The 10399-nt window shown below is 35.7% G+C and overlaps 1 protein-coding gene across 2 annotated transcripts; it reads left to right on the top strand.

The window, feature by feature from the left end:
* The first annotated feature begins 602 nt into the window (after positions 1–602).
* Positions 603–10001, top strand: LOC144448321 (uncharacterized). 2 transcript variants are annotated; one of them, XM_078138512.1, is made up of 2 exons: positions 603–765; positions 6557–10001. In XM_078138512.1, the coding sequence occupies exon 2, from the start codon at positions 6721–6723 to the stop codon at positions 7810–7812; it is 1092 nt and encodes a 363-aa protein (XP_077994638.1). In that variant the 5' UTR covers positions 603–765; positions 6557–6720; the 3' UTR covers positions 7813–10001. The 2 variants fall into 2 exon arrangements, with proteins under 2 accessions (XP_077994638.1, XP_077994637.1); XM_078138511.1 differs by lacking the exon at positions 603–765 and adding an exon at positions 6182–6323.
* Positions 10002–10399: the final 398 nt, after the last annotated feature.

Here is a 10399-nt window from a genome sequence, read left to right as displayed (position 1 = left end):
TAACAGGCCTGCGGTACAGTGAGTAAACACAATGCAAATCATTGTGCGTCAACTTTCCGATACAATTAACTGCCTCTCAACTTCTAGATCTCTTTTGTACGACCATGTGTAATGTAGCAATTTCAATTTCAATATAATTCCCTATATGTTGCAATTAATGCAAGAAGTCAAACGTCTTAGACTGCCGAAAACGTCAACAGCAATACACAAAACAAAATCGTGTGATTGCATGCGTGTGAACCCGTCATGCTGTCTCGCGTGACGATACGAGTATCATTGGTAGTCTACACGTAACCATCGATTGTTTTCAACAACAGAATGCACAGAGGAAGGTCGCATCAAGGGTCAAAAGTTCACTTTCCATGCTGACCTAAAGAAAGATAAAGCAGTAAATAAGAACGTAAATTCTTTGTTGGGGTTTGTTGTATGTCAGTGTGATGCTCGTCTGGATGCTAAGTAGTTTCTAACTAAACTACGGTAACGAGACTGTACAGGAATTATACTAGTGTGATGCAGAAGTCGCACAATAGTCCAAATTCAAGCCTTAGGTAAGAGATATTTGAACCGACACGGGGTCAGGGAGCGTAGACAGTTTACTCAAGGTCGATGAATAGACAGAACGTCAGCAAAGCAGGGCTATCGTCTACCGTTGTGGGATTCGCGACAAGTTGAAGTATCTACTTCTTCAAGTCTATGGAGATCATAGCACAGTCGGGAATTTGAAGTATATAATCTGCTCTCACAACATTGGATTGCAAAGCTAAGGTAGGTCAAAAGGTACTAGTGACTGTTTTAAGTAAACAACAATCAACATAGTATGACGAATTTGGGAGACTCCATACATATATACACGTCATTTCTTTCATCGTGTGCTCTTTATTCCAACTTTTAGCATATATTATATATCAAAGTAAGTAATTAATCCTAATAGTCCAAACCAATACATCGTAAAAACAAGCCAAATACTTGTAATCGTGATCAATTTTAAAATGGCCCAACTAATGAACGTTCATTCTGCCTTGAGAGGTTTCAGGCTTATTTCTATGTCGACACACCTTAAGTGAAGATAACTTTACGGGGCACATATAGTGAAATTTGGTGACAAAAACCAACACTTTATTAACCTGTTAGCATTGGTAGGGTCAATGAACTTTAAAGTGCGGCGCGACAAACAGTCAGAGGTATAAAAATAGTTGCTATCCGATAAGAAAATGTGTCTGTGGCCAAGTAAGACTTTTGATCTTTAGAGTTGTAAAGTATATTCTGTTTAAATATATACATCCACTGACCATAGGAGCATTTTGGGGTCTCTCTGAATTCGCGTTATCGTTCATCATTCGGTGTATATTTTTTTCTAACAACAAAATAACTACGAACCTCTGAATGTGTTAAAGTGAAATGACATCGTTGAATTTATTCATTTTGGTCCTGTTTACCATATGGGTTTTTGTATGGGTCATTGGTTACAGAACAGTGTAACACCCAACACCCCCCCCCCATACACACACCGTTTTTTATCCATCAATTAAATGCAGTATAATATCGGATTCTAATACCAGGCATCCAAGTAGACATATAGCAGTGATTAGACTGCCTGGCGATGGGAAACTAATAACTGCTTACTTAATGTAAATTGTGGTCATGGGTGTCTGTGGAGCAGGAATGTATACATATTAAATTGTCTGCATTGTATACATACCCCCTGTTTACCCCCTGTTTAAAAACCTGTGAAGGAGAATTCGAAGACAATACAATGTAAAAAGTTGTGGGATCACATGGAGGACCATGGTTGGATCGAGTAATATACAACACAACAAAAGGTTTATTGACGTCATGGGTCTATTCTGTATTAATAATCACCTCTTTGAAAAGGACCCAGAACTGTATAAGGGGTGAGATCAGTTATTCAACGTAGGATACAAAACTAAATTATTATACTTAGGCCTGATACACCCCCCCCCCCCCATCTAACAAAGTTGGCCAAAATAGAAAATTGCTTCAAACTGCACAATCAGCTATGAATATAAAACCAGTAAGTAGTAGTATGTAGTGCTATGAATATATTAAAAGCCAGTATGTAGTAGTATGTAGTGTTATGAATATAAAACTAGTATGTAGTAGTATGTAGTGCTATGAATATAAAGCCAGTAAGTAGTAGTATGTAGTGCTATGAATATATTAAAAGCCAGTAAGTAGTAGTATGTAGTGCTATGAATGCAAAGCGAGTATGTAGTAGTATGTAGTGCTATGAATATAAAGCCAGTATGTAGTAGTATGTAGTGCTATGAATATAAAGCCAGTATGTAGTAGTATGTAGTGCTATGAATGCAAAGCCAGTATATAGTAGTATGTAGTGCTATGAATGCAAAGCCAGTATGTAGTAGTATGTAGTGCTAAGAATATAAAGCCAGTATATAGTAGTATGTAGTGCTATGAATATAAAGCCAGTATGTAGTAGTATGTATTGCTATGAATATAAAGCCAGTAAGTAGTACATGTATGTAGTGAGTAAACAATGGTATTTTGCTGACACTCTACTTTATTTTAGTGCCATGCATGCATTTACTATAGTTAGTAAGGCAAAATTCTTCCATTTCTCAATTTGCCATGGTTTTTAAAGAAATATTTGTATTTGGGGTATAAAACATCCCTTAAAAGTAAAATCGATTTTTTTTGTAGGAAAATGACTCAACCCCCTCCCACCCCCACACACACACCCAAAGTATAAGAATTTAGTTATTTTTTATTCTACGTTGAATTGAACTATTGATCTGGCCCCTAACGACAAAAAAATACTGATGACGTCATTGGTATGTGTGAAATACCAGTATACAGTCCATTACCACAATTGAGAGTATACATGTATATATATGTATCACATTACCGTGTACACATAGAATAATGTGCAGGTCACAAAGGCTATAAAAGTCACTCTACGTACGGACAAAGAAAGGTCAGATGTTCAGAAATTGATGTTAGTCACCCGATATCAGGCTTCAATGTGTAACCCAACGCATGGACGAATCATGTGACTGGAAGAACAGCGCAGCGCGTTCTCGTATTACGTATCTGCGGCTACAAATAAACAAATTCCCGAAAATCCACAGCGTAGTTGGGTAACAAATTCACTGATCGAATCTATGCTGCAAATGATTGACATCATAGTTTATTCGATTGTCAACGAAGGCCATAAATCACCCTGTCACATATACGACTATTGATATGACATTGATATTTGAAAAGATACATTGTAGCAATGTTGTAATCTAAATTAATTAACGTTTAGTTAAATTGTATCAAGTTTGTAACTTATAGTTCATTCTAATGTTTAGGTACATAGTTCAGCGAATTTGACAACATTGATACAACCACCCAGAAACCAATAAGAATATGGAATTGCTACATCAAATGAACACCACAAATAAAAGGACATTTTTCGCACCTTTCATGTTTGATACTGAGAAAAACATTGGCGCCTGAATGTCTGCATGGAGTTGCAATGCATTTAAATGGTTTATTTTATTTAGACTAAATGTAGCAAAAGATGCTATCCTGCTATTGAAGTGGCACATGCAGTTTCTTAACGATTTTTGCGTGGTTGTATCAAACAGAAAAGCTGAATGGTCATGTGAAATTCGCTGTAGTAGCAAATTATCATTTGCTTAAATTTAATTAATGATTAGGTACATTGTATCAGTTTTTGAAATTTCAGTAATATTTCAGTACATTGTATGATTTTCCAATTTTAGACTTTATGAAAACATTGTAGCAGTACAGTTAGAAAGAAAACCATTTTCAAATATCAAGGTGATTGCGTACAGTGACTGAATCGTAATTCTCATAATTACTCTGCCGTACATGTATGTCATGTATGTCAGTGTTTGCTGATTTTGCTGTCATTTGTTTGTTTGTTTGTTTGTTTGTTTGTTTGTTTTTATCGTAAACATAACTAGCTAAGACTGGGCTGCCTGTCATCGCTCTTCATTGAGCGTTGGCTTGTAAAGTCTGTATATGAATTGCTTCTTTGATCCCTTCCTTAGTACATTGTCTTATTTTAAGAATCTATCGTATTATAATCGGTACGGTTCTCGAACCCAGGTGACCTTACCAAGAGATGAGAAACATAAGGTCGCTTGAGATAGCCGTTACCTTGACAACGTGGCAATGCCGACACGCACGTGCACGTTGTACCTTATTTGGTGTTGTCTAGTGATGCCATAAATATTATAACAGGGGGTTAACAAAATATGATGTACGTCATAATTATAGCACAGCTGGAGGGTTAACGATGAATGAAAATATTAGTTTAGTCAATGTAAACAGTGGCAATAGCTGTGCCCCTTAGAGAGAGAGAGAGAGAGAGAGAGAGAAAGAGAGAGAGAGAGAGAGAGAGAGTGTGTGTGTGTGTGTGTGTGTGTGTGAGTGAGTGAGTGAGTGAGTGAGTGAGTGAGTGAGTGAGTGAGTGAGTGAGAGAGAAAGAGAGAGGGGGAGAAAGAGAGTCAGAGAGACACAGAGTCAGTCAGACAGAAAGACAGACAGAGAACTTTATTCATCAGAGTCCCCTTATATGTAATAATCCCAGTTCGATGGTTTGATTTCAACTATGCTGACACATGTACCGTGGCTGAGAACGATGCTGAGCTTAAAAAAAGTCTATCTCCGCTTGAAAAACGAGTGGCCTATCTATCTAATCCGTTTTACGATCATGATCGATATTGTTATATGTACATAGAATTACAGTATGCACTGAAATTATTAGTAGGCCTTCGAGTACCTAGTCCTATTAGTCTTCCCTCCGTAAACGATGTGCAGATTGAACCATTTATACCATCTGTCAAAGATAGGAGCTATAAATCAAAACTGTAACAATAAATTACTGTGTACACATCAATCCAGGACTTGAGTACTTCATTTCAATACTCAATGACAAAACGTTAATGTAAAAAATGATATGTTGTTAAACCAAGCAGTATTACATTTTCGAGTATATATATATATATATATATATATATATGTATCCATTTAAATAAAAAACAATATTGAATACAAATAGATTGACTCAACTGACTTAAGGATACATATATATATATATATATATATATATATATATATATATATATATATATATATAATTACTTATTTCACACACAAGCATGTTTATCCGTGTATACATAATATATATATATATATATATATATATATATATATATATATATATATATCTTTAATTGTACTATTCATTGACACATACATACATACATACATACATACATACATACATACATACATACATACATACACACACACACACACATATATAAGTAAATTTATTTAGCTATGTCTATGTATATCTAAGTGGTTGTAAGCCTATCATGCTCGTATTTTGTTCACTTCAGCGTAGCAATTTACAATTAGATCAAATGTATTCACATCAAACATTACTTTGCATTGAAGAGCTACAGAACAGAACAGAACAGAACAGAACAGAACAGAACAAGTTTATTTGAATTAGATATTCCTAACCAGCGTCGTCGATTTAGTTTACACTATTTCAAACATGTTGTGTTGTGATGTAACAAACATATCCGCCAGCATATTGTATTCAATTTAATATTCAACGTGTATAACTATAGATATATATGTCGTGTGTACAAACTCTAATACATTATTTGTCTGTGAATGTACATGTACTATCACATGACAGTAACATGTGGTTACTTTGGAACTGTAAATTTGGAAATGAATGTGACGCTTCGATCCGTCTAGTATATGTACCTTGATCATGCAATGCTTTATCTATTCCACGTAAATGCCTCTCTCTCCGAACTGGTAGATCTGGACAGATCAAAACGTCGCATTCGTTTCCAAATTTACCGTATCAAAATAAACAAAGCTTACATTGTACAATTGTACTGACTAAATATACCGTCAAATTCAGTCTTGGAACAATGAATGTTAATATTTTATTCTCTTATGTACTATCAATTAATCATTATACATGTAACGACGCTGGTTGCGGACGACGAAACAGTGAAGCTGTATGTTTTGATTCTAAAAATAGAATTATTAAACACCACCTGTGACGTCATGGCCTTGTCAGGGCAAGACTAACGTGATTAGAATATTCGGTGACCTAGGGAGACTCTTTCAACGTCGTCACTGCATACACTGCACCGCGCCGTTCCGCTAAGAAGTAAAATAACACAGCCACCACCATCCTTGTGAAAGATACACGTAAACGGGGAAGTTGGAACCACCATAACGTAAAGAATCGTTTGTACTACATTGACTTCACACCTGAATTAGATGTGGTATTGAAAAAGGTAACCATACGTTTGTCAAAGTTGAGAAAATGAGGCACGAATTGACAGATCCGCCCGCGTGATCTCGCCGGCCGGCGCGGCGTGCCAGTGAGGTGTGTGACCTGCGTGTGTTGAACTTTCCCCTCTATCTCTGAACTGCGGCTACTTCGTTTCGCCAACAACTCATATGTTTAAATCGTTGACATATATTTAATTTACAGTAATAATTTGTTTATGTTTATTTACTCTTCCAGGTGGAGACGTCTGTCTTTTAGACATTTGAAGTGATTACATTGCTGGGGATAATAACATATCGATCGAGAGACAACGTCCTTTGTATTAGCCAAGGTCGTACTGGTCAAGCAATTATTTATAGTTTCCGTGTCTGTGTTCTGACGTCGACACGTACACATACACAATGCCGGGTGAAGGTGGCGGAACGAGTACGAGCGTGAAATATCACCGCGGAGTGACAAGCACTGTACCGGGCCTGGATGACGATCGTGGCTGGGATTGGAAAACGATCGTTGTGATAATATTAGGATTTATCGATGTACTTACAGATTGGTTGAATTATTCAGCATGGGCTAATTTGTCAGCTGGTCTGTTAGTTGGTCCGCCTCATACGATGACGTTGTTTGGGTTGTTGGTATTTAGTATCGCCGGTACCTTTACTTTCATCTTCGATTCGGTGAATAGTTTCTTCAAAGCCACGGGAAGGAAGCATATAACCCAGGACTACGCTGGGTTGGTGCCTATGTGGTTGGAAGATATACCGCTAGCTTTTCTAAACGTTTTAATCGCGCCGTGTTCATGGGCGACTGCAAAGGTGACGCAGTTGTTGACAGTAGCCGTCGCCACTACCGTATGTTTATTCAAATTCTTCAAACTGCTCTTCAATTTCTGTTTCAAAGGTACGTGCTGTGAAAATCCTATGAGCAGCGTCATCGTGCTTGCTTTCTCGTTCGTCGGTACAGGCTTAGTTGTTTCATGCTCAGTCGCAGTTTTCATCCGTAACCTCCAGCAGTTAAAAAGCACTCATACATACGGATTACAGAATGCGTATATCGCTATGCCATCACATTACCAAAACCACATCCTCATCAGTTTAGAAGACGTCGCGAACTACGACGTGGACCCCATCACGCACATCGAATACTTGTGCAACAAAACCCTGGACAAAGGCGTTCTTGGTCAGCAGTGTCCCCCGGAATTCAGCGACCCTGCCATGAAAAGTATCATCTTTGGATTCGAATATATCCGACCAACTGATAAAGTTCCGTTCGGCAATATACAGTACGATACGAAGTTGATGTACAGTAACGGAGATTGTGTCACACACGGTATGCTAGATGAGCCGTCGTATCTATGGTATTGTGTAAAAGATGAAACCGGAGTGTGCAGTCAAACCTGGGAACGAGATCTATGTGAAATTTCTTCGGGTCCCGAATGGCACGAGGAAGTGTCGCTCAGCTGTGACCTCGGTAAAAAGGTCATTGAACAGAGGTAACACGTCATTTCAAAAGTTCATCTTTGACAACTTTCGACAGATGTCAAACCCAAATATGTTTGCTGATTTGACGGTTGTCAGGGTAACGTCTAGCAATTTCGTTACTAAGACATTTGATTTACGCCATAGTGAATATACAAGTTTATAAAAATGGTTTTACCCCTGCTTATATTAAAATGTCTAAAAATGATCAGATGAACACAATCCTGGTATCCATAGTAACGACTTGTGTTTCATTTCAGTATGCTTATATTCATTAGAACAGAAAATGGCTTCCAGGATAACACTGATTTTTATCCATGATTCGAAATAGGGAAATTTATACACAAAAATGAAGAAAAAAATTATTTTGATTTGTACAAAATTCCTTTATTCTGTGTCCTTTTGTGCTCGTGACCTTTCATAATTACTTTTTACCTTTTATTTCGATTGAATACGTGTTTCATTGTTAGTGAGAAAGTATTTAGCTGTCGTTCTTCAATCTTTTCACTTACGAATGGCATCACCTTGAAAAATATTGTAATCATGTTACAGTAACACACAAATAGATTAACAGTAACAAGATTAGAACTAAAATTCAACAGTGTTCTGTTTTGTACACTGTGTCAGGCAATGCTGTGTGACTAATGATATTTTTTTCCAGTACATACGGGTACACATGATAAATGATACATGTGTAGATAGATGACATGACATGCGTGGTAGTAATATTGATAGGAGCCACGTCAGAAAATACGCAGGCTATGCTATAAAGAAAGATCTTGGCGCGAAAATGTTTTCTCGCGGTTTTCGAGAGTATTCGCGATGATGTACTATAAAACTTGTTGAAGAATTTCGAAATGTGTATGCGGTTCCTTTGACAACAAATTTTATTTTGTGACGTTGGTATTAGATATGTAGCGTGTTCTTCTGTACGTATAAAGCGAACACGGTTGGTCGTAGTTCATGAAAACTACCGCAAATTTTAATCGGTCACTGTTTGATATTGAATGGTTTTGTAATAAAACTTTTATTTTGGTTATTTTTCACCAAATATTGTCTAAATATTAAGAATGTTCTCGAAAATAAAGTTAAAAGTTTAATGTGTTTTAAGAATTTTAAAAAGTCGCAGACGACGGAATTTTTGGCGCGAAATGTGGCTGCGTAAAAATTAGAAACGAGCAAGTTATGATTTATTCGTGGCGATTTCAATGAAGGCAGAAGCAATAATTTTCCCGCGACAAGGACATTTACAAATTAACAGTTAGACCCGTGCTTACATCGAATCTGATTAAATTAGTAGAAATATTCCGTTTATAATCAGCACGGTTTGAATAATTACATGATTGTAAACACAGTCTTTCATACTATAAATTGTTGTGGTCGTCATTCTCCATGAGAAAGTCCCTTGAGGTGCTAACCTCGTGGAAAGTTAAAGCTGTTTTGCACTCATTTACGGCAGCTTTACATTGACAAAACGGTAAACCGTTAATTGTTAATAATTGAAATAATGGCCTACAAAATGGACGCAAATGTGTTTTATTGAAGTAAGTGACGCTGACATTTTATTAGGAGCTAGGTTGTAAATAGTGATGTAATAATAAAAAGACAACAGATGTGTTTAGAAAGAAACGGGTTTAATATAGGAAGTGCTAAATTGTGCCAAAAATGATGAAATTAGAATAGTTCAAAACGAACACTATGCAAGTGAGTATACGATGAGATGATAATGTGTCGGGGATAATGAAAATAAGGATAGTGAGTTTCTCGACGAGAATAGGGTACGATAGTTGTGTGAATCATCAGGTAAAACACTTATCAGTGAACGATCGATTTTGAACTTGAACTCTGGTCGTTTATTTGAATAGTAAGAATACTATACGAAAATTTAGTAGAACGTGTGCGTGAGTGTTGGTAAATGGGTTAAGTAATTCATTGTTGAGAGGTTTGATACGCTAAGGTTAAAGGTCATAGTTTGTTCATTATTCGGAAAAGGGCAAGGATTCGACGAAGGACATATTCTATAATATTGTATATTGGGAAATTTAATGTTTATGTTGCGAGACAAATTTCGATGATTGTATTTTTTTTCACGGTCGGAAAGATGTCACCGTCGTGAATTCATAATGTAATCAGGTATACGTGTGGGAATTAAGAAGAACGAAAATAATAACCGTAGAATCTCAGAATAATCACTGTAGATTAATGTGTGTGTGTGTGTGTGTGTGTGTGTGTGTATATATATATATATATATATATATATATATATATATATATATATATATATATATATATATATATATATATATATATATATATATATATATATATATATATATATATATATATATATATATATATATATATATATATATATATATATATATATATATATATATATATATATATATATATATATATATATATATATATATATATATATATATATATATATATATATATATATATATATATATATATATATATATATATATATATATATTAGATGATGTATCTAACAATAAACGGTAATTGGTTGTGTTGATCGATGCTATTTCAAACCGTCAGTAAAAAAAACCTACATTTGTTATGCAGGTTTTTTTCACAG

Source organism: Glandiceps talaboti, chromosome 17 (genome assembly GCF_964340395.1).
Source record: "Glandiceps talaboti chromosome 17, keGlaTala1.1, whole genome shotgun sequence".
In the NCBI taxonomy this organism is placed as follows: Eukaryota; Metazoa; Hemichordata; class Enteropneusta; family Spengelidae; genus Glandiceps; species Glandiceps talaboti.
This window is presented reverse-complemented; position numbering and strand designations above follow the sequence as displayed.